The 23,166-nt window shown below is 43.0% G+C and overlaps 10 protein-coding genes across 10 annotated transcripts; 5 read left to right on the forward strand and 5 right to left on the reverse strand.

The window, feature by feature from the left end:
- Window positions 1-379: 379 nt before the first annotated feature.
- On the forward strand, window positions 380-3,837 carry TOT_010000523 (uncharacterized protein; the record flags this gene model as incomplete). Its single annotated transcript, XM_009691066.1, has 3 exons — window positions 380-487; window positions 810-3,669; window positions 3,752-3,837. 3 exons carry the CDS (start codon window positions 380-382, stop codon window positions 3,835-3,837), a joined length of 3,054 nt encoding a protein of 1,017 aa, XP_009689361.1.
- A 538-nt stretch (window positions 3,838-4,375) lies between these two features.
- TOT_010000524 (uncharacterized protein) lies at window positions 4,376-5,023 on the forward strand (the record flags this gene model as incomplete). Its single annotated transcript, XM_009691067.1, has 2 exons — window positions 4,376-4,783; window positions 4,847-5,023. The coding sequence occupies 2 exons, from the start codon at window positions 4,376-4,378 to the stop codon at window positions 5,021-5,023; spliced, it is 585 nt and encodes a 194-aa protein (XP_009689362.1).
- Window positions 5,024-6,077: 1,054 nt separating this feature from the next.
- Window positions 6,078-7,868, reverse strand: TOT_010001270 (uncharacterized protein; the record flags this gene model as incomplete). The annotated part of the gene is made up of 7 exons (XM_009691068.1): window positions 6,078-6,188; window positions 6,290-6,632; window positions 6,817-6,888; window positions 6,944-7,026; window positions 7,121-7,191; window positions 7,583-7,658; window positions 7,752-7,868. The coding sequence occupies 7 exons, from the start codon at window positions 7,866-7,868 to the stop codon at window positions 6,078-6,080; spliced, it is 873 nt and encodes a 290-aa protein (XP_009689363.1).
- A 2,008-nt stretch (window positions 7,869-9,876) lies between these two features.
- TOT_010000526 (uncharacterized protein) lies at window positions 9,877-11,420 on the forward strand (the record flags this gene model as incomplete). Its single annotated transcript, XM_009691069.1, has 5 exons — window positions 9,877-9,934; window positions 10,066-10,378; window positions 10,480-10,528; window positions 10,720-10,852; window positions 10,996-11,420. The coding sequence occupies 5 exons, from the start codon at window positions 9,877-9,879 to the stop codon at window positions 11,418-11,420; spliced, it is 978 nt and encodes a 325-aa protein (XP_009689364.1).
- Window positions 11,421-11,844: 424 nt separating this feature from the next.
- Window positions 11,845-12,990, forward strand: TOT_010000527 (hypothetical protein; the record flags this gene model as incomplete). Its single annotated transcript, XM_009691070.1, has 2 exons — window positions 11,845-12,600; window positions 12,751-12,990. The coding sequence occupies 2 exons, from the start codon at window positions 11,845-11,847 to the stop codon at window positions 12,988-12,990; spliced, it is 996 nt and encodes a 331-aa protein (XP_009689365.1).
- Window positions 12,991-13,122: 132 nt separating this feature from the next.
- On the reverse strand, window positions 13,123-14,618 carry TOT_010000528 (uncharacterized protein; the record flags this gene model as incomplete). The annotated part of the gene is made up of 4 exons (XM_009691071.1): window positions 13,123-13,300; window positions 13,637-13,720; window positions 13,794-13,859; window positions 14,194-14,618. 4 exons carry the CDS (start codon window positions 14,616-14,618, stop codon window positions 13,123-13,125), a joined length of 753 nt encoding a protein of 250 aa, XP_009689366.1.
- A 267-nt stretch (window positions 14,619-14,885) lies between these two features.
- Window positions 14,886-15,368, forward strand: TOT_010000529 (hypothetical protein; the record flags this gene model as incomplete). Its single annotated transcript, XM_009691072.1, is given in 3 exon segments — window positions 14,886-15,001; window positions 15,009-15,206; window positions 15,323-15,368. Coding segments are annotated over 3 exon segments (360 nt in total).
- A 126-nt stretch (window positions 15,369-15,494) lies between these two features.
- On the reverse strand, window positions 15,495-16,650 carry TOT_010000530 (DHHC-containing protein 20; the record flags this gene model as incomplete). The annotated part of the gene is given in 7 exon segments (XM_009691073.1): window positions 15,495-15,722; window positions 15,808-15,915; window positions 15,947-15,978; window positions 16,055-16,191; window positions 16,197-16,268; window positions 16,337-16,431; window positions 16,531-16,650. Coding segments are annotated over 7 exon segments (792 nt in total).
- Window positions 16,651-16,975: 325 nt separating this feature from the next.
- On the reverse strand, window positions 16,976-18,213 carry TOT_010000531 (uncharacterized protein; the record flags this gene model as incomplete). The annotated part of the gene is made up of 5 exons (XM_009691074.1): window positions 16,976-17,086; window positions 17,118-17,237; window positions 17,360-17,541; window positions 17,639-17,812; window positions 17,907-18,213. The coding sequence occupies 5 exons, from the start codon at window positions 18,211-18,213 to the stop codon at window positions 16,976-16,978; spliced, it is 894 nt and encodes a 297-aa protein (XP_009689369.1).
- A 1,354-nt stretch (window positions 18,214-19,567) lies between these two features.
- Window positions 19,568-22,027, reverse strand: TOT_010000532 (conserved hypothetical protein; the record flags this gene model as incomplete). The annotated part of the gene is made up of 1 exon (XM_009691075.1): window positions 19,568-22,027. One exon carries the CDS (start codon window positions 22,025-22,027, stop codon window positions 19,568-19,570), a length of 2,460 nt encoding a protein of 819 aa, XP_009689370.1.
- Window positions 22,028-23,166: the final 1,139 nt, after the last annotated feature.

Here is a 23,166-nt window from a genome sequence, read left to right on the forward strand (position 1 = left end):
AATTCAATTTAACGATTCTGCATTAAGCATCTATTCACTATTTATTGTTTAATTGTGTTATATATTTAGAATAAATAACATTCGTGGTTAATTGTAGAATATATTTGACTATATGCTAGTGATAAAAAATTGATCAAGTTTAAAGATTAGAAAATCAGTTTGAACGATGTGTTTTTTTAGTGCTATTAAAAAGACAATATTTAAATTTATTTTAAAGAATAAACTATCTAAATCTTTTGACTTTTTGCTCGTACATTTTATTTATGCATAATGAAATGGTTACATGATCATCTACAAATTTACGAATACATATTAGCTAAAAATACACTTTTATACACTAAAATAAATTATAATAAGCAACTATGCACTTTATTTATTGATGTTCATAATTTTAAAGCCCTGGAAATCTCAGTTTAGACGACATCGAGAACGAGACGCCGGTGTACAGAAGGTGCAAATTGAAATGAATAAAATTCTCAGATCTGATGTATTTGTGATAAATTGGCTACACAAATGAGCTTTTCGATCAGAAGCAGAATAGAAAAAAAGTTAACCTATGAACTATCTCCTGTGTGAGAAATATAGAATGAAAAACTTGACTCAAGATTCGAACTCGGATAAAATTCAACACTTTCATTAAATATTTACCGCAATACTAAACTAATCGCTCATAGTTAGTTTATCTTTTAAATAATCGCTTGTTGACTGTTTATTTTATTTTGATAGATTGTTTATTTAATGTGTAGCTTTTTATAGTAAATCCAAGAAAGTGTAATTTTTAGTAATCAATTGTCAACTTTAAGTTTTAGAAGTATATCGCAATCAACTGGAAATATAAAAACCGTCATAAAATAGTTAAAAAAATGAAACTAAACCAAGTAAAGATTGGGGTGTTCATAGCTCTATTGGCTACCCTAATCCATATGGTTGGAGCCGATAGCACTGATTACACCAAGATTAAGGACGACATGAAACTAAAGTCGAGTAAATCACTTGAGGGGCAGCGCAGTGTTTTGGCCAAAATAAATAAAGTCTCTGAGATACTCACAACGGAGGGAGAGAGATCTTTGAGCGATTTCAAATCTTACGTGGGCAGATTGATTCCTTACCTTAGTCAGCCAACATCTGAGCCTTTTATAGACAACATTCAGGAGTATATTAACTCCAAAACCGGTGACAGACAGCAGATCATTAAAGTTATCTCTGACATTAAAATGTACCAGAAGAGGGCTGAGAAGGAGATCGCAAATTCCGAAAAGAGGTACAACAAACTGTTGCAGCACCTGAGCAAAAGCAATGAAAATGATAAGTCCATTAACCATGCAAAGTCACAATATAAGGGCTTAGCGCTTGCAAAGGATCGTCTTCTTGAGATCAACCAAAGAATAGCAGAGTTTGGGCCTATAGTCACTGAGAAAATTGAACACCTAGCCTTGGCCAACAAGAAACTTGATGTGTATAAACTGTTCTTAGAAATGCTTAAGCGGACCAGGGGAATAGTGGTAGAGTCCAGAAAAGCCTATGTTGGCTCATTTTCCACAAAGGACAAGATCCTTGATTCCTCTAACAGGATGGACTCTCTGGTCAAGAGGGCCAAACTAGTTAAAGGAGACTCCAAAAATAAGAGTATCTACAAAGCTGAAACTGAAAAATTGAATTCATTGTGGGATGAGCTTAATAAGCTTAAGAATAATATCTTGACTAACTCAAAGAGCGCCGCAAAAACTCTCGAGCACATGAATTCTACGGTGATCAAGGGCGAGGGATATGAGAAAAGCATAATAGACGAGGGCTCAAGTGGTAGCAAAAGCTCATCGGACAGTGCTAACTCCTCTAAGGGAGTGGACACACTCTCCAGGGCCTTCCTCAGGGCCAAAGAAACTTACAATAAGTTAACTAAGCTGCAAAAAAGCACAGCCGAAGATGTGGCCACCATGGAGAAGTACAATAAGGAGACTGCCGAGCTTTTGAAAAAGGGGAACAGCCTTGTCGGTGAGATGGAAGGAATAAGCAAGAAACGATCCTCAATGGCTAAGAAGACCTTAAACCTGTCCACGCCTCAGGATCTCAGGGAGATGGTTGGCATGGATGATGTGGCTTCAGACGATTCCGATAGCTCGAGTGAATCTGAAACAGAAGAGTCTGCAAAAGATGCCAAAAAAACCGAGGATGCCGATAAGGATAGGACTAAAACTCATGACAGCTTAGATCGGAAGGCTGACCTCTCTAAAAGAGCTACTAAAAGGAAAACCAGGAAGCAACTTGACGAGATAAGAAACAAGGCAATTGGCAGTTATCTTGATGATATTGCACTTTCGGATGAGGGCAGCGGATCTAAAAACTCAGAAGCTAGTGATAGTGATAACAGTTATGACTCAGACGCCAGTACGGAAACTAGTCTTACAGGGAAGATTACCAAGAGTAAAAAGGATCCTAAAAGCAGGAAACCCACCATCAACAGCAGAGGCGCCAGTAGCGACATAACTTCTGAAAGTAGCGAAAGTAGCTCACCTGTTAACGACAAGAAGAATGACAAGGGGCTAATAGACAGGGGATTTAACTTTTTGAAAAAATTCGCAGCGGTGCCACAAACTTTCTTTGAAACGGCCGATTCATTATCAGCGGTACCCTCATCTGAGGACGTGTACTATGACGCACGTGAAAGCATTCAAGATACGGAAGATAGTGATACGGGAGTGGATTCTGATGTCACGCCCAAAGCACACATTCCAACTGGCAGATCTAGGAACCATAGGACGCCTGGGCCACCGAGTTACAATCAAACAGGTGATCCACTGAAACCCAGCCATGTGAGGGCTGCTTCTGCGGGCTCTCAAGGCATCAGATACAGTGCTGGCGATGCCCCAATAGACCTACGTCAGGATGAGGAAGAGGATTACAAGAGGGCAGTTAAAGAATCAGTAGTCATGGACCTGGAAAGGAAGGCGAAAGAGGCCTTTGACTCAAATCAAATATTAAACTTATCAGAGGCAGGTTCTAAGGGCCAGCAGGACCTGTTTAAACTAGTCAGGCTCTCCTACGAGCTGAAAAAGCAGTTTGAACTTGTCAAGGATGAATTCAAGTCAAGCTTCCAGTTCAACCAAAAGGAAATACTAAAGAACACTCTCAAGGACCTGCTGCACCAGTACCTGTCAGGCGTGTGTTCAGCTGCTCTGGAAATGACCAGGCCAAGGAACTTTCAAATGTTCACCTCCAACTCTGGAGGGCTTTTTGCGGCCGGAACCGTACAAGCAAGTGCCGGCGCCAACCCCAATAGAGCTTATGCTACGCCTAACTCTCAGCCTGGTAATCGCCGAGTCTCTGTTAGGACATCTGGTATGCAGGGCAACCCAGTAACTGGCCGAAGAGTGGCCACCAAGAGGTCATATGGTCAGATGAGTGGGAGTGAATCAAATGGTGATTATGGAAGCTTCACTCCGGGACGAGCAAATGCGCCCAGGGTGGCGGTTGTGACTACGCAGCAGACGGGTCCGCAGCCGCAACAGCCACAGCAAGTAGCACAGGGTGTGCCCAGAGCAGCGCCGAAATACGTGAGCCAGCAGGTCCAAATGACACCGAGGCCTGTGCCAGCTCAAAGACGCAATATTCGAGCACCTATGGCGTCGGAATTTCAGGCAGTGCAGCCGCTAGCGCAAGGACCATTTACAGGTAACTCTGTGCCCACTCAAACTGTCGTCACATGAGCCCAGTAGACATTGAAGGCAGTTTTATTTAAAAACTACCAATCAAGTGAAGATAGAGTGTAAAAATCAAAATGACCTATCAAATGTAACAGATATTGCAATAATTGAGGCCTTGAAGGAGAACACATCTTAGTATTAATCGACATGGCGGCAGAATCCAAAATCCTGACAACAAGCCAATGTACAATGTAACACATTGAAATGCAGTAATCGTGCACCAACGCACACTAAATGGAATGTAATGAATGTTTAAAGGACAAAATCATGAGTAACGAGTAAAAACGGCGCTAATAAGTCGTAATAATGTAATTTGTGCCAGTACACACCACTCCTAATGAACCAATAGCATAATATAGACACGTAGACGATAATACGGTCTATAAGCGAATAATTTAATTTATTTTAATAAATTTACACTTTATTGCCACCATTCAACTAGCCCATTGGCAAAAACTCTTTCAAGTCTACACCACAAATTTCTTACACATCCTGTAACACTTGCTCTGATTAGTTTACTTTTATTTTCATTTTTTCCTTTCTGTACATTATATTGCACACACTGCGCTTTTCTACTCTTTAGTTTGTTGATCGGTAGAGCAGTTTGTCAATCAGGTGTGCTTGGCAGTCTACGCGTAACACATATACAAATAGTCCGTGAATACATTAAAATCATGACCTTTTTGAGGCCTCTTAAGACGAGTGAACTGCGGGACATCTTCAGAACTCTGGACAGGGGCGGCAAGGGTGCCCTCGACTGCTCGGATCTGCAGAGGGCCTACGCACTCCTCGGCTCTAAGGCGGCCCTGGGCCCTGAGGACGCTGGCTACGTGCTCGAGCACTTAGTCCAGGTGGGCGCCAGCTCCTTCAACAGCCTCGGAAACAGCACGTCCACCCCCCCGGGCTCGAATAACGCCCTGTCCTGGTCGCCTTCGCAGCCCGGTCACGGCTCTGACCCCGGCGGCAGCGCCGACGACGGCCTGCCCAAGCTGGACCTGACGACCTTCGTCGACGCCGTGAACCACGTGCTCAGCACCAACTCGCTGGAGCAGCTGCTGAAGTCGACCTTCGAGGCGGTGTCGGTCCCGAGCTCCGGGGACCAGGCCTGCTCCGGCCGCGGCGTGCCCGGAAACTCCGACGGACAGAGCGCCCGCAGCACCTCGAGCTCCTCGAACAGGGTCGTCACGGTGTCCCAGCTGCTCGAACTCGCGCGCGCCTTCGGCCTAAAGCTGTCCAAGGACTCCGAGGTCCGCATTCAGGCTCGAGTCCCCAACGGGGCGGTCGACTTCGCCGAGTTCGTGGAGCTGGTCGCGAGCACCTAGTTCCAGAGTACCTAATTTTGTACTCACGCATCGATGTACAGCTTAGTTACCTTACGTGCTTAGGTCGAGTGAATTGTGTTTACATGTGTGTTGTGACGAGAAGCCCGCTAGGGGGATTTATTCCACTTAAAATCAGTCTGTAGATCGACTTCACTCCCAAAACGCGATGTGCTACTTAGTTTCTCGAGTCTGCTATCCAGAGGCGTTTGACCTTTTGTAAAACAGGCTGCAGCTGCTACCCCTCCGTCTTCTATCAGTTCAGTTCACCGGTGGCCTCAGGCTTTCTAGGCCTATTTGGCGTTCCGCCGCGCCAGGTCGGCTTCACAGTTGCTACCTGTCACTGGAGACCACCTTTACAGAAGACACATGAAGTAGTACCACATCGAGGCCAGGATGTAAATCATAAACAGAAGCAGGCATATCATAGTGGGTAGGTGTAAGGGTACGAGTGATGAAATTACGCGTGCTAGTCCAATCTGAGCATGAACATATCGTTAGTGCCGAAGTTCAAGGCGTTCAGGGGCTGCCCTGTTACTTCAGAGGGGCCCTAATTATGCGTTAACGGACTGTGGGCGCTGCTGCTGCAGCATCTCCGTGGAAAGGCGCACCATTTACTGGATAACTATCTGTGAAGGGCTTGAGAACGGCACGCATCAGTGGTGTGGCAGGAGGGGGCCGAGTCTTCGCAATTCGCCGAGAAACGTCGGATGTGTGAGAAGATTCTTGGCTCTAACCTCCGTTTTCGTTGTCAGGGGTTAACATTTTCTCCCGACTCGAATAGACATCCTGCCGCCCCGGGTACCATCTCGCGCCCTCACTTACCGATTCGCTGCTGATCATTTCTATTGACCCGTTCGAGTACTTCACGAACTTTCTGTAAGGGACCGTCTGCAACAGGTAGTAAAAGTCGAGCTCCTTCAGTTTCTGCCTGCTTTCCAGCCACTCGAACACGCTCTACACATCTCCGGTCACATTCCTCTTAATTTTATGAAAACGGTACTCTTATCTACCACATTCTCCCCTTATTCAAGCTCATTTTTCAATTTTTACCTAATTACCGCAAACTTACGTTGATGCTCGAGGTTGGTGCGAAGCTCCTCGTGATTCTACTGTTGAACAGCTTTATTGCGATTTTTACTGCGTCAGTTCCTGTGTATTCCTGATCCTACTGGTTTATGTTTCAAATTAACAACACTTATTTTTTCTACGTTAGTGTTGGCTCCAAACTGCTCTATGGCCAGTTCGTCCAATATCTACTTCAGTTACCCCGTGAAGTGGCTGATCTACCACTTGGTCCAACCTGATTCCACCGGTGGTTGGCCACACCTTGCTGCTGTCTCTTCTTTTAGCGTCTGGGCCGTTTTGCACCACTCCGCTGTTCCCGAATCCTCCCCCCTCGTTGCCTCCTTCTATTTCCGACAGCTTGACGTAGAACTGGTTTGGCTGCACTGTTGGGTGTGCGAAGGGGTCCGGCTCCGGCAGCTTCGTGCCTGTCGGCACCACGAGCAGTATCACTCCTGCTGCTGTTTCCAGGTTCTTCTTCACGTAGTCGTGCAGTGGGCCTGGTTCGATTGGCACTGGTCCTTGTCGAAGGCTGTCCAGGATGTACCTAAGTTCACGTGTACACACTGCTGTCTACTCATCTAAAATTGCGTAACTGCTTATCCTAATCTGCATAGGGCAGTAAACTCCCTTTCCGCTATCTACCGTAGTGTTCAGGTAACTTTTCCCGTATCTACCGGTACTGTTCCCATTAACGGCGGGTTGTTGCAGCCGCAAGGGCACACACTTACCAGTTATGATGCAAGTATCTTATTGAAAACCAGTGTGATTGTATGTTACATATGAATCCAATCGAGTGGTTGCTACGTTGACTGTTATTGCTGATTCCACGAACTAGTACTAGTTACTTCGACCTACTTTTGGAACATCGACAGACTCAGTTGACTTAGCGAAAAGTGTGTACATGATATGTTTCTTGTCGTCAAAGCACTCTGGAGTACCTGTCAATCATCGTTATCACAGCTGTGAGCCAAGCTTTCCATCTTACTCTATTTCAGTGGATACTACTTCCGTTCACGTAGCTAATACACTCACTGGGAGGTTAAAGTCTCCTGAGTCCGACACGTTTCCGTAGCCTAGCACTCTCCCATTGTACCCAAAGTTGCCTACATTTTACCATACACACGTGCCCACGCCACTTATTTTACTAAGCGTTCACTAACTACCAGTTTTTACTCCTGGTCGTTTGAGGTTGTGCAGCTCATGAATATTAAATATCGTGGCGCTATCTAATTAATCTATGCTGCTGATATAATAAAATTTAGCGTCATTGCTACTCTTTGTTGTTACATAATTTATATATAACCATTCTATTGCTTCTTTTCCTCAAAAAAGTAACAATAAATCAATGGGGGATGTGTGATTCTTATTTAAATGTTTACCAATAAATTCCTCATTTTACCCATTACTACACTGTTTATAGAAATAAACTATCTTTGTAAGCCGATATTTACTTGTTACAGGGGCTAGAATGGTGCCAAATGTATATATACTTACCGTTAAGTAACCGATTCTCCTCGGAATCCAACAACATTGATATCTCGCAGAGTTCATCCGTTGTAACCAGCGGCCCCTGAGCATTATTGTGCACTTACAACTAGTTAATAGTGAAGATTTGATCCTTTAAGGGGCCAAATAATTAATGACCACCGAAGCTGAAACCTACCTGTAGAAGCGAGTTTAGGCAATGAAGGGCGCACATTTTTGTTTTTGGGTCCTGTTTTTCCCAATATATTACCTTTTCCATCCTTATGTGTAGAAAATGTACAAAATTTTCAGTCATATGGTGTTAGCTGCCACGTATTATCTGGCTGAGGGTGGGCAAGTGGAAGGTTGAATTCGTATTTGAAATAATTCTTCAATTTTCTCAATGAATAGTATCAGCACACCTCTAGTGTGTTTTTTTCTGTTTTCTTTAGCTAACATAACCCGTTTAAGCAGTTTAAGTCCATACACACCGCTCAGTGTGCTCAAAGTTCTAAATTAATTCAAATTTGTATAACATATATCATAAAATCGTAAATCGTTCATAAGGTATACTATACATCTTAAAAACATGAGTAAAATTCCCAGGGTGGAAGTGTTTTTCCTTATTCACCCTATAGCCCTTATGCTGTATCTGCCTGCATCAACACTCTATTCATCTACCTTCACCTTTCGCTTCTTGCCGAACTTGTTGTGTCTTGTGTACAGGTCACTCAGGTCCTGCCTGCTCAGGTACACCTTGCCCTCCACGTTACCCAGGGCACTGGTGCGCACGTTCTTTCCTCTTCGACTGGCCTTGGTGCTAACGGGCACGTTTGTGACCTCTCCGCTGGCGTCGACCGTGCTGTCAATGGTCGTAATTCCCGCTATGAGCTTTTTCGGCTTCTTCGGCGCCTTCGTTGCCAGCTTAAAGAGCTCCTCGTTGGGCTCCATGACCTCCTCGACCAGAAAGTCTATGGAGGGTCCTATTTCAGTCAAGTTTACGTTGGGAAGGTTAACTGGACTGCTAGTGCTATTCGAAAAGGAATTGGTGGCCTTCGTGAGGGTAATGGCGTATCTTCTGAAAAGTAGTCTGTGCTGGCCAGAGGTGCCAACACCGCCACTCTCAGGGGTGGCGGTGTTGGTACTGGTGTGTGCGGCAGCATTGCTAGTTCCAGAGTTGCCACTGCTGCTGGTGCTTGAATCGTCGTCCAAAAGCGTCAACACGATGACCTGTTGGACGTTTTCAAGCGACAGTTTGGCGTAACTGGGCCCTCTGAACACGTCGAATAAAATGCTTCTCAGTGTGTTTAGTGGTCCAGAGTCCTGGGAAAATTGCGATCCTTGTGCGATAACTAGTGGCCGAGCGTTAGTTCCAATGTTTGCTAAGTGTTTATTAGTCGAATTAGATACCATTTGGTAATCACTCGTGTGTGACATGACGTGTATAATGCTAATAAATAAATCTGTCAATAATACTGAAATACCAATGTCCAAAAAGACATATACAATATCTATCTAGGCCCGTATAGTTATAATACCCATGTGGTGTTTAAACTCTTCGTTCAACTTGTAATCGAGCACCTTCAACTGACAGCAGTCAAGAATGTGTCCGTCGTACACCCTTCCAAGTCCCATATTGATTGGCCGTTTTTTGTTTGAATTTGCAACTATATACAGGCCCAAATTCAACTTATTGCATATATGCTCAGCTAATCTGTGATTATTGGGATTGATTGCCAATTTCAGAGGTGCCTCTGTAAAGTCAGCGGATCCCTTACCTATCAATAATTTGTATAAGAATAAATTATTAAATGTGTTTGTATGACCATATATTAATTTCTATGGGTAAATAATAATAGTTTACCATCATTCTTGGCAGAAATAGATGAGCTGTTGACCCTGAAAAGACCATGTTCCTTGTTTAGTTGATACAAGCTCTTTAAAAGCTGTTTAGTAGGGTTGTTTGAGTTATTCGACAGAAGATACAGAACCGTCTTCTTAAGCTTAGGTTCCTCCCTCAAAACAGACTTTTTACTTCCCTTACTGGAAATTTTAGCGGATTTTTTTGAACTCTTCATGGTGTGTGCCTTCTATATGAGTTGACTTGATGAAGAGTGATAGACATGAAATAATGAACTGCAACAAATACTGTACATTTAATTAACTATAATTAACCATAGTTGTAGTTAGCGGAGGGTACGTGAATTAGGGGGCAGTAAAATTCATATTTTTAATTATTCTAGGCTTTCAATAATGTCCTTTGTAGATAATCGCTGCGTTTATCTAATAAGATTATGATCCAATGCTCAAAACAGCTTGATTAAATGCCGTTGGTTCTTAAGAGGCTAGGTTACACCCTGGCCCCTGGGGAACGCTTTACAGGTAACCTTCCATTCCTACAAAGCCCTTTTTCCCTAATATTTAACTATTATTAATTTTTATGTGATTATTCCAGAGGGACCGTATTTCTATTCTGGGTATCGCAGCCCTACTTACGGAATAATTGTGTGTAGGAGAAGATGAGGCAGTTGACGAGGGCCTTGAGAATTACGCCAAGTCTGAAATTAACCGCAAAGAGGGTACGCTTGAAAAAATAATTGTTCCCGCAAGTTATAAGCGACAGTTGGCACCTTCTAATAATAATTTAGAAATTCTATCGAAACTAGGACAAATGGAATGTGAACGTGGGAAGGGGAATAACGAAGATAACGGGAAACTTGAAGGGCGTGACGACAAAAAGTTGAAAAGTTTTTTGGACAATCTGACTATAGTTGGAGAGCTGTGCTGCGACTATAACGTCGACCAAAAGAAGCTAGAATTCCACTTGTACGTTTCGTAGAAATTTATTTATCATTCGCGCCCTAATCGCCGTGGTAACGGAGAATATTTTAGAAGTTAAGCTATTTAATTAATAATTTGTAATTTAGGAAGGAGCTGGCAACGTCGTTTGTCAAACAAGGGTTGAATCAGCTGAGTGTATCCACGTAGATATGTGTATATATTTTATCGGCGCTTGTATGCCAGAAAAACCGTTAGCTCACGAGAAACGGAATTTTACTCAGAGGCAACACTCCAGATGTAGCTCTGAAATTTATCTTATTCCCACGAGGAAGCGCGACCTTCCATTATTTAATACTCATTTTATTATACTGCTAACCCATGAATAGGACTTGATGGTCACTTTCAACAGGCCTGATGACTTTTACGCTGAAATGATTAAAAGTGACGAGCACATGTCGAGGATTATCAAGGCACTGGAGGCCAGGAATAACGAGCTTACGAAGCAGGCAGTTGCCACCAGTAAGTAGTGGTTGATGCAATCACGAAAGTTACACAGCTATTAGCTACGTATTTATCAAGGAATCTGCGGTTGTCGCCGCCTTACACACTCAATAGCATATGCTTCATGCTACTTTTTTGAACACCGCTAATTAATTACGCAGTTGGCAAAAGGGCTAAAAAGTCTATTGGCAAGTTGAGCAAGAAACAGTACCAGTTGCAGCAAAAGAACCAGTTTATCAAGAAAGTCAATGTCCTTAAGAAGAAGCACAAGGGTGGTGATATCGACAAGTACCTTGACGAGTTGATCTCAGATGTTGGCGCCCCTAGGCGCAGAGGAAGACCCAAGGGTTCCAAAAACAAGACCACTAAGGCCACTGCCGCGAAGGCAGCCGGGAGCACTGGTGCATCCAAAACGTACAAAAAGAGCAAAAAGGCCACTGCCAAAGGTAAGAGGGGCCGCCCCCGAGGAAGGAAGAAGAAATCGGAGTCAGCTGGCAGCGACAAGGCCATCAAGAAGGGCAAAAGGGGAAGGCCCAGGAAGAGCGACGTTGAGAAGAGGAAGGGCCACAAAAGACCAAAAACATAATGTAGTATAATCGTTGCAGAGCCTACGAGCGTGCATATAAATAGTGTATGATTTATATACATGAACGCTCACGCGGACTATGACACACACATGTTCGTTCTCGCACAATGCCAGTGAATACACTAGCATGTATGTGAGTAGATAAATACAGTGGTGTGTTCACAAGGAATAAATGCGAGGAACTAGCCAGCATGGCTAGCAGCTACCTTAGAATCACACGTTTATAAAGGATTCAGTAGTATATCAGAAAACAGAGTTAACACACAGTAACAACAAAAGTAACCATAAGCTTGATAATTAATAAGAAATAGTCATTTTAACGAGGAGTTGTGCCAAGCAAATTTGTAAAAATAAGCATTCTCTAAGTTAAGTAACGATAGATAGTAGATACTAATTTGAACGTAAACCTGCTTGAAACAAAAAAATGAAGTTCTTAGGCTTTTACGGCGTCTTCACTGGAGTACTAGTGGCAGTGCTGAGAGCGCACAGGGTACTAGGAGACTCTCCGATTGAAGAGTTTGGTAAAAAAGGAGGTGGAGAATTTAAATTTAATGTGATTAGGGAAGTAAATATGTTTTTTAATGAGATCATGTACTTCTTAGACCAGGCTGAATGGGTGTCAGAAGAAGACATAGAGTATATGCTAAAACTGCTTGACCATTATAAACAGAGGTTGTTTCAAGAACTGAGCGATAAAGCATTGGAATTAGAAATAAATAAGGATACACTGGAACTAAATGAATATAGAAAATTAGTAAATGAATTTAGAATATCTGAGAGTGAAGAAAATGAAATTGGTAAAAAAAATAAAAAAACTAAAAATGATAAAACAAATGATACAATAGAAAAAAGTGATGGAATACAAAAATTAAAAGAAAAAGATGGAATGGGAAAACATGAAATTAAAAGTGAGGATGAAGTAGCAATAGAAGAGAAAGATGGAAATATAGTGGATAAGAGTGAACTGAGAGGAAGTAGTTCAAAAAAGGAAGAAAAGGATGAAAGAAAGATAGAAAGAGATATAAGGGGTAGAAAATTGAAAGAAACCGAGGGGAATGGGAATGGAGAGAGACAAGCGAAAGTGGAGGAGTTGAAAGGTAGAAAACGAAACGGGGCTCTATCACCCATTGATGAGAAGTTCAATGAGTCAGACACGGAAGATGAGGAACAACAAGAACAGGTGCAACAACGACAATCAACCAGAAAACTTCGACAAGAACAACAACATCAACAGCACGGGGGACAAGAACAACGAGAACAACGTCATCAACAGCAACAAAAACAAAAACGCCAACAATACTATGAAGACAATGAAGGCGATGAAGACAAGTATGGAAAGCTGGACGTGTTGCCGGCGAGGGAGGTGAACAGGATCAGAGACAAAATGGACTCAATCAGCGAGGAGATGGGCACTCTGGAGGAGAAGCTGAAGGAGCTGGTGAGGATTCAAGGCGTGGTCAACAGCCTGAAGGACCAGCTGGAGGAGCACCTGCGGCTCCAGCAGGCGAGTGCGCTGAGTGGGCAGTTTCCAGAGCTCGGAGGAGACCAGGCAAGTGTCAGTGCCAAGTAATAGAAGTAATGTGGTAAACTGAGCGTACACGTGATAGGTTTAGGGTAGTACATGAACCACAGCTAGTTTGTAAGGCGGGAGCGCATATGCACTAAACTACATTAAATGCGCGTTGCGAATGCGCAGAGGGATTCAGCGCTTAGTCATCTCAATCACCCAGTTGTTGCAGTCGGACCCTACGGTGGACTCCACGAGGTCGCTGAAGTGGTCGCAGATGCAGTCGACCTCATCGCGGGTGAAAACGTGGTAGTACCTTCCGTAGCTCTCGGCGCCCCTTACTCCAGTGTCACCAACGCCACCACTACTAATGCTAATGCCAGTGTTGGTAGTGGTGGTATTAGTTGTATTGGTATTGGTGGTGGTGGTACTAGTGGTAGTACTAGTGGTAATGGTAGCAGTAGTTGTAGTGGCAGTAGTTGTAGTGGCAGTAGTGGTATTGGTAGCAGTAGTTGTATTGGTAGCAGTAGTTGTATTGGTATTGGTGGTGTTGGTATTGGTAGCACTAGTAGTAATGGTGGTACTAGTAGCATTACCAGTGCTGAGAGTAGCGGTACTACCAATACGAGTACTACTATTACCACTACTATTGGAACCAGCACTACCAACAACAGTAGTACAAGGAGCACTAGAGGTGGTATTGGCATACACGGACTGTAGGTTCCATGGCACCAGCACGTCCTGAGATTTGAACTCGCGGTAGCCAATGTAGTTCCTATCCTGCTCAAAAGACCTATTGAGGCATTATCAGTGGTATAATCAGTAGTATAAGTGTATAAAATGGAGTAAATAGCAATTAAGAATACCAGACGTAGATGAGAATCTTCCCCCGGGGCCTTGTGCACCTTATTAACTCGCGAATGGCTTCAAGTCTACATTATAAGATTAGAATAGTAGTTGAAACCAATATATGTTATGTACCAGCCAGTATACAGTAGCTACTGGCACAAAGTTAGGGTACCTAGTTGGAAATATTTACTAGTATGTGTATGGTCAAATAGTTGGTAGTACATTGTAGAATATGTTACCATAGGGTAATGGTTACCAGTAAGTAGATAAATAGTTACTAGCACACAGTTATTAGAATATGATAGCATAGGATAATGTTGGTAGGATATGGGTACTGGTAAGTAGGTGGGTAAGTAAGTAGTTGTAAGATCATAGGTAAATAGGTAGGTAAAAAGACTAGTGCAAATAGCTAGTTACCTCCTATTCACAGTTGAAAAGTGATGTATTACGGCAATGGAAAGAGTTAAGTCGGCTAAGTTGTCACGAAGGGCGAGCCTCAAGTTGTTGGATAGCAGGAGGTCACCCTTGCCCTTTTCAACGCAAATCTGTAAAAGAGCACTGCAGACGTCAATGCCGAGGAAGAAACAGTCGCTTCGTGAGTTAAGGTACTTGCCGTTGCCACATCCAACGTCAAGAATGAAGCTGTTGGAAGGAGCCTCGTTAATGAGTCTCACGACGTTCCTCCAGGGGCCGTACCGAGTGTGGGAAAAGTGGACGGAAATGTCCTCATAAACGCGATGAACGTGCTGCTGCTCAAACAGATCCCTGTCAAGGTCACCAACGCTAATGCTGACAGGCTCCTTGTCACAGGGCGGGTCATCGAAGTGTTTTTTCTTCACCATCTTAGAAGGAAAGAGCAGTTACAATGCGATAAAATTATTTATGGTACAAAACGATTGCGGATAATTAAACGTCCTCGATGTGTCTATCTGTAGAATGTGTTAAACAAGGATGTAGAGAGAGGGAGAAGTATAGGTGTTGGTGTTAGTGTTGGTGTTAGTGTTGGTGTTAGTGTAAATGTTAGTGTTGGTGTTAGTGTTATGTTAGTGTTATGTTAGTGTTATGTTAGTGTTATGTTAGTGTAAAGTAGTGGCGTGTAGCACTAACAAATGGCGTGTAACATTAAAAAAACCTACTCTGGAAGTGGAAGCCGTCTCCAGGAGGTTTCCCAATGGGAAAGAACCAGAGTAACGCGTTACCGCCCTAAAAAGAATAAGTCCATACAGTAATAGAAACTACCAACAGACCATGAGTGCAGTAACTTATGGAACCGATATACGCTTAAATAATAATAATAATAGAGAACTACTAGGCCAATATAAAGAGTTGAAGATCAGTGGAGACAACTTACGAAAACAGAGTAGAAATTGTGGACGATACCCAAATTGTAGTCGGTGCCAGACCCTCCCTTCCACTCACAATACTCAATGGTAGTCTTGTTCACAAAAATAAGACTGTATATTTATATTTGTACATATATATACATATTGCACCAATAAAACAATTTAACAATATGAACAATATGCCAAAAAATAATATAAACTAGCTTAATGGTACAAAAGAATTTAAGAGTGAACAAGTCAAACAACTAAAGTAATAACGTAGTAAATAGTAGCTAAGTAGACGAGTAATATACTTAAAATATAAATAAATAGTAAAATAAAAATAAAATAAGTGGAAACAAACGTACACGACGTGGAACAAAGTGAAAGGCACAATTATCCTACAGAATCATGATTGACTAGGGTAAAATACAGTGAAATTATTACAACGAGAGTCCCTATCAGCGACAGGTAAAAAAGGTGATTAAATCTCGAATTCGGGTCGTAGTAGCTTGTGAAAAAGGCCTTATAGATCCTTGAAAACATAAACAGATTAATTAAGTCGGCGTATAACAGCGTCAAGAAGAAGTACTTGTAGTTGTAAAAGCCGATCCCGTTAGATACCTATCCATAAGTGACGAATGACAAATATATATACGTGTCAAGTGTACACTAGTTAGGCGATATATAGTTGCGAATACCCATGGACAATAGTGGTCCATCTTAAGCACATTCCTGCCGAGAGGCCTGTATCAGCATTGGTAATCGGAATAGCTATCAGTGGCAATGGAAGCCTTGTAACTGGCTGCTCGCAGCACTAATTATAAGCAGCCGAGTCGTGTGCATACCTGCAGTAGTGAGCTCTGTCCGGCTTGTAGCACTTTTCAAATTTACAGTAGCGAAACTCCCCTATCAGTAATTCAGTCACTCGTCGGCGTTAATTAGCTAGGTGATACCGTTTTTTTTACGTTCGTTGCATTCGTACACGCTGTTCGGATTCACCTTCCACTCGTCTGAATGTGTGTCAGTCTTCCACAAAGTAGAACGGGCCGGAACGATACTTGGTAAATAAGCTGGGCACATCTGACGATATCTAACCTGTAATGAATCCCGGTGGCGTGACACAGGTCATAACAAATGACCAAAGCAGTAGCAGTGCCAGCAAATGGACTAAAAACCCATTAGTAAATATTAATTCGCAATCGGTGCAAGCATTAAGCGAATCGCAGCTAATTTACCAAAACCTACAGCAGACAAGGTTCCAAAGCGCCTCTCTCGTGTACCTCAGGCTACTTCGAAGGCCTTCCCCTTTGAAAAGCGGAATACAGACAAACTAAGAGTGCGTCAGTCCCAACGGCAGCCTCAGTTAACTAACTCGAGTAACTAACTGTCAGTCGCAATAAGACCAGTAACTGTTGTGGCTTCTACGTACCTCTACGTAGATTGTGTAGACCACGAAGAATATCAGGATGATGAACTGAAAGGAGTGACGTTGTGAGGTACTTACGCAAATCGGCAAGTTTCTGACCACCGACTTCGTCAGATTATGCATCTCTCCACTTTAGCAATTTTTAGGCATTTAAGGTCCATTTAAGGCCGTCTGTCCTATTAGATTTGAAATGTGTATTTGTTCTAGTTATTATTGACTAGTTTGACTGGGCACATTAGGGGGTGGAATCGCAGACTCTTCCGCTATATTATCCTCATACGCACTTATAACCACTATTAAATGCATGTAAACGCATATTTATGCTTTAATATTATTTATTGTCCACAAATTGTGACCGTTGTCTCCACTACTGTTCCTTATACACACACTTACATACTATTCAGCCGTTACCCATATTGCCTACCAAACTCACATATTGTATAATAAATTATGCCTTCTGCGTTCTCTTTCTATTCCTCCTCTTTGGGGGCACTGTTGCTGCTTCTGCTGGCTGCAATGGGTACGCTGTTGGACCCACTCCCGCTGGTCTTACCCTTGGCTACTGGACAGTGCATCCTTTTATGTCTTACTGATCCGCAGAAGTAGCATCCGCTCCCCTTCGGGTACATCCCCTTGGGGTTCTGCGGACATTGCGATGATAGGTGGCCCACTTGGCCGCATACGAAGCAGGATGCGTACGGCAACTCAACCTACAATAGCAATTAGCCATCCACAGCTCGTGTGGGCGCTGTTTGATATATATCCACATTCATGTATATCCGCATAATTATTCATTTACTGCTGTTATTAACTATTTAGCTTCTACACATACCTTCGTTTCCTCTGCGACTCCCGGCCCTTCTTTACCCAATGTGTAGTCCTCGGCGATTACCACTGTTGAATTCGACTTAAATTTGCAGTTCTTCAGTGTGTGTTCCTTCGATCCACATCTGAAACACACTGTTTCACTTCTGTTTTCTCTACAATCCTTGAGCAGATGCCCCCTCTTCCTACCTGTATTTAACGGTTAGTTGCTGTTTCCTTATTTGCCTAACTATCAGCTGCCTACTTATTTGCCCAGTTTCCTATCTAATCTTTGGTGTAAACTTACATCCGAAACATATTTTTTTACTTTTTTTCCTCTTTTTATCTATGGTTTTACTGCCGGCAGTCCTGGTAACGCTTCTTGTATCAGTGTTGAGGCTGCTAGTGGCGTCTAGGTTAGATTCATCTATGGGATCATCCGTGTTTTGGTCACCTATGGAACACTTATCTCCTGCCAATTCTTACTAATTCTGGCTACCTAGTACAAACCAACACTCTTAAATTAGTAATAAACAGTTATACTACCTATACTACCTTACTATTGGTTAACACACTGCAAACATTTAACCTACCAGTCGCATCATCGCCATCATCAGCTTTATCGACCTTCTTTGTTCCTTTTTTGCTCCTTTTCCCGCTCTTTGCACCGTCACTGTTGTTGCTTGGGGCCACTTGGCCTCCTGCCACTCCCTTTCCCTCGAGGGCCCTCCTCAACTTAGCTATCTTAGCCCTCAATAACTTTATTCTCGACTTACTTTTATCTTTTTTATTTTTTATCTCTTCTATTCGTTTTTCTAACACTTGTTTAATTTTATCTTCGTCCCAGCAGTCCACATAGTCCCTTTTCTCTTTAGGGGTCATTTTTTTACCATTTATACTTGTTTTTGCTGTTTTAGCCAATTATTGCTACTCTATTTTAAATTTATCATCATTTATCTATTTTACACAATTTATTCCATACTACTTCCACTTACTTGCTTTTGACGGCCCCAGCTTTGTTTCGCCATCAGCCTTCCACTAGATCCTTTCTTCACAACTCATCCTTCCAGCTACCAATCACCGTTACTTCAATCTTCTTTCCACAAATGTTTAACTTTTTCCACACATTCCTTCTTAAATATACACACTACCTTCCCTGCCACCTATATAAACACACATTTACACACACCAATGCCTCTACTATCACACAATTGTGTATGTTACACTTAAGCGTATTTATTATATAATGTGAAATGTAAAATAAATTATTCGATCTGCGTCCTACAAACCTGTGGAACAGTCGACTGATATAATACAAGTTGCGATTAAACTTATTCGGTGTTCCAGCGACGATGATATTGCTTCGTTGGTGGCAGTGCCTTCCGTAGGTCTCGGCGCCCCTTACACCATTGCTACTGCCAGCGTTGGTGGTAGTAGTATTACCAATACTAGTACTACTAGTACCACTACTATTGTCAACAGCACTACTATTACTGTTATTCGAAGTATCTTCTTGGGCCACATAAATGCTACTAGTGCTGGCGCACTAAAGCACTGCAAATTTACTTCAATATCACGATCATCGTTGCTGGGCCTACCGATGTGTATCTGAAAAGTGATGGAGCAGCTCAGGGGCCCACTCCAATTACGATAAATTGTTACGATAGCTCTTGTTGATTAAAATTACGATATTTGTTGACAGATCTTTGATTTAAGTTAGAATTAAATGATAACCGATATTTACGATAGCTCATTGGTTTTAAAATTTGTTACGATATAATAAATCCTGTTTACGATATAGCCATGACTCGGCTGGCTTTGGATGAGCATTGAAGCAATTAGTCACTGCTCACTGCTTTCCGGAGCCTTGATAAATGCTCAGAGTCACATTGCTGTTCTTGATAAGGCAAATAGGCTTCTTAGGCATGTGTATGTTTATCCGATGTTTAACGTGAATCGGACTTGCTACCTGCGTGAGAACTCCAATTTTGCCCTTATCAATCTTTAGTGTTAGCATTAGGTTCAAAAATTATCAACTCGGAAACTGTTAGATGCAACTGTGTTTGAAATTCATGGTCAAATGCCAATATCTGGGGACTAGTGAAACGTAAGTTTACTAAGCGAAAAATCACAATTAAGCAATGGGATCCCTAAAGCGGCTGTCGACTGCTCATTGAAACTGAAGATGCGTCCTTTGAATTACTTTAAAATGACAATAACATTGTCTTCAGCATTCCTACTTTTCAATTTCGTTTATTATTTTCACGAACATGTCGTTGAGCTCCATGCCTGCGTCCATGCTTCCGTTAAGGTCGAGGCCTCCGCTCAGCTCAAGTGAGCTGTCCACTGCCCTTGTCAAGTCCAGCGTGCTACCCAGTCCCAGGTCGCTGAACTGGTCCTCCAGCTCGTACTGCAGGCCACCCAGGTCCTGGTCCTGGTAGTAGTTCTGCAGGTAGTTCGTGTTGCTGCTGCTGTTCTCCAGGTATTCGCTCTGGTAGTTCGGGTGGTAGTTAGCTGGATAGCTGCTATTGTAGGCGCTCGCCGCATGGTCCGATGACTGATAGCTGCCCCCTGGTGAGTGGTAGTTGTCTGCGGAGTTGTAGTTCGAGTACGTCGTCGACATGTCTCCGCTGTTTGCCGCCATGCTTGCCAGATTGTTGCCTACGTGCTTTCCAGCCACTCCCTGAGCCGATGACGACATCCCTCCCTTAGTTGCTACTTCCCTGCTCGAAGCTCCAATGCTAGACGCGCCAGTTCCTGTGCCTGTTGGCCCGCTTCCTGCGTTCTGGTTACTCGTTGGCAGATCTGGGTAGTTTGCGTAGTATTCCTTGTCCACGAAGTCGGGCCTGTACGTTTGGTAGCTCTGGCTGTAGCTCACGCTTGCGTCTGCCTGGTAGTCTTGATACTGCCTGTTGTACTGGCGCTGATACGCGTCCTTGTAGCTCGCTCTGCGGTAGTTGTGTTGGTATGCCTGCTGGTACCCTGACTGGTACGACTGGTACTCGCCTTGCACCTGCCCTGACTGATAAGCGCTTTGGTAGGTCTGCTGGCCTGGATGGTAATCGCCTCCACTCAGGTGCTGGTCTCCGACTGACGAGTACGTGTCTACTCCGGACCACATTCCTTCGACTCCGAGGCCGTCCTCGTAGTAGTTTGTTGCGTCCAGCCTGTCCACGTGGTCGAGCCCGTAGGATGCATCCAGTGCGTCCAGGCTTTCAAACTGCGTCATCTGGTCCTCCTTCTCAGGGTGACCCGCACGCTCACCGACTCCGTATTCTCCCGCACCGTAACTAGAAACGAACTGGTCCTGGTACTCCTTGTTGTAGACAGGGTAATCCTTGGCGAACTGGCTGTTGTACTCGTCTCCGAACTCGTTGTCGTAGTTAGCGTAGTCATGGAGTGGATATTCATCTCCGTAACCCGAGTACCCTGCGCCGTATTCGTAGTCTCCCTGGAGCAGGTATTGCCTTGATTCGCGGAAGGTTTCCTTGTTCGCATCTGCTATTGCTCCTTCCACCCTCTCAGTCTCCGCGTGTCCGTCTGCTGCCAGTCCTGGGCTACCCTTTCCGCTTCCTCCCTTCTTTCCGCTCTTCGTTTCCTCCTTTCCTGACTCTGCTCCTTTTCCTTTTGGAGCTGGATAACCTTCGAACATGAACTTTGAGGCGTCCCTCATCTCAGACGGGTCGTGTACGAAGGGGCAGAAGTACCTCGTGCACTTCGGGAACGACGAGCACTGCTTCGTCTTGTACACCAGCGGGTGATACAACTCCTCCTCCTTCGAGTGTGCAAAGTTGCAGTTTTTTCCTCTGGTGCACCTGCGGTATAAGACCATTTTGCGCGACTTCTTAACGAATTGTATCTCCGGACACAGGTGTGGGCAGTAGCTGATTTCGTACGGGTTCCTGCGCTGCCACGTCAGACAGTGGCTCTTTTCGCATGAGTCGCTGTTCGGACACTTGTTCTGGTGGTGCTTTGCGCAGAATGACGTGCGGAAGTTAGCCAGCTGCTCCTCCGAGAGCACTGCGTGCTTCCCGGTTCCGTCCGCTGGCGCGCCGCCGCCCTTCGAGGCCCCCTTGCCCTGGTTGCTCGAGCCGTTGCCACCAGAGCTGCACTTTCCAGAGGCGTACCTGTCGCTTGAATCGTTGTCTGTCTGACCTCGCTTCAAGTGGTGGCTCGTACTGGACGCTCCTCGGCCACCGGCGCTGCTCGAGCTGCTCGGCGCTCTCGCCTTATCTGTGGGCAAACTCGAGTTAGAGCCAAGGCCGCTGCTGCCCAAGGGCAGCGAGGGCTGTCCGGCTTTTGCCAGGGGTATGTCCTCTTGCGGGTCTCCCAGCTTGTAAACTGAGTTTTTCAGCGAATCTGGGTTCGGCTTGCTCAGCGTGACCGCTTTGTATGACATTCCACTAGACGGCCCTATCGGCCCTGTAGTTCCTCCCAATATTCCTGACCCTGCTGACGCTGAATTTGCGCTGTTATAGTTTCCGAGAGAAGATTGAAAAACTGCAGCAGATTGCTCTGTTGCGTAATTTTCTGTTCCTAATGCTATCGTGTTAGCTCCTCCGGCTGAAACTCCCGTCAATCCATTCGAACTAACGACTGGATTCACTGGTTCTGCTGGCCAGTCTCTTCTGGTGCCGGCGGAGCTAGATGTTAGAGATTGGGCGAGTCTGGTTGACTCGGTTAGGTTTGGACTCATTGCGATTATAAAATTAACATAGTTGCGATTTTGCGATATTAAAACTCAACAATTTTATCAGTTATAAATTCATTAACTCTAATCAGGTCTGTCGAAAGCTAGCTGAAAGCATTGATAACAGCCAATAATTCTGACTATCAACAAATAAAATAAAGAAACCTAAATCCCTTTTAAAAGGAACTAGAAATGGGTTAAATCTATTGAAAATAAATTAAATCGTGTAAATTTGAATTTGATTACTACTGGTTTTGCATAAAAGCTTGATATTTTTGGGTCACTACAGCCCCAAATTGCCAGAAACTACCACACAAGAATAACTTTATTTTATTTTAAATTGATTAGTAATATGCAGTTATTTACTTTTTATGCTGTTCATCAATGCTTATATTATCAGTATTAACTTTGATTAATCCTTCCTAGTTAACTTATTGCTCATTAATTCTTATTCTTTCGGTCGTTTGCAGGATAAATAGTAGAATATGCATATATTTTATATGATTTAATATTAAGTTATAAGATGTAGCCCATCTATTCTATTATTTAGGGTTGCAATTCCTTAATACTATTATATTATTTGGTCTTAAATCAATAACAGTCCTTGATAACAATTTTTAGAGATTTTATATTTAGTGAACTTTATTTCATGAATTTTTGTTAAATACCTATTTTGATATGCAATAACATATTATCAACATTTGTATTTGTCTATTATAAAAGTTTAGGCAATTTGTATGAATATTCAAATCTACGTATGTTATCCCTCATGTGCACCTTAAATTCTTATATTTCTTACACAATACCGCAAATTATATATCATTTAAGTATACAAAGTATAAAAATCGTCAGATGAATGTATGATATCACAGCTGAGGAATCCTAGGTATCAAAGCACTTCCTCATAATTTATGCTTAATTTGTATAGTAATAACAGCTTACTTCATACAAAATAAACCTTATAACTATAAAAACATCATTGGTTACTATAATATGCATAATTTAGGCTTAAATTCGCAAATAAATAAATAATACCGACATAAAATGAAATATGGTAAATTGGACATAGTACTGGGTCAATAATATAAATTTTAATTATAATTAATAATTACCACAAAATGAATGTGTTAATATGGTATTATAAG

The sequence above is a fragment of the Theileria orientalis genome, chromosome 1 (assembly GCF_000740895.1).
Source record: "Theileria orientalis strain Shintoku DNA, chromosome 1, complete genome".
NCBI classification, from domain to species: Eukaryota; Apicomplexa; class Aconoidasida; order Piroplasmida; family Theileriidae; genus Theileria; species Theileria orientalis.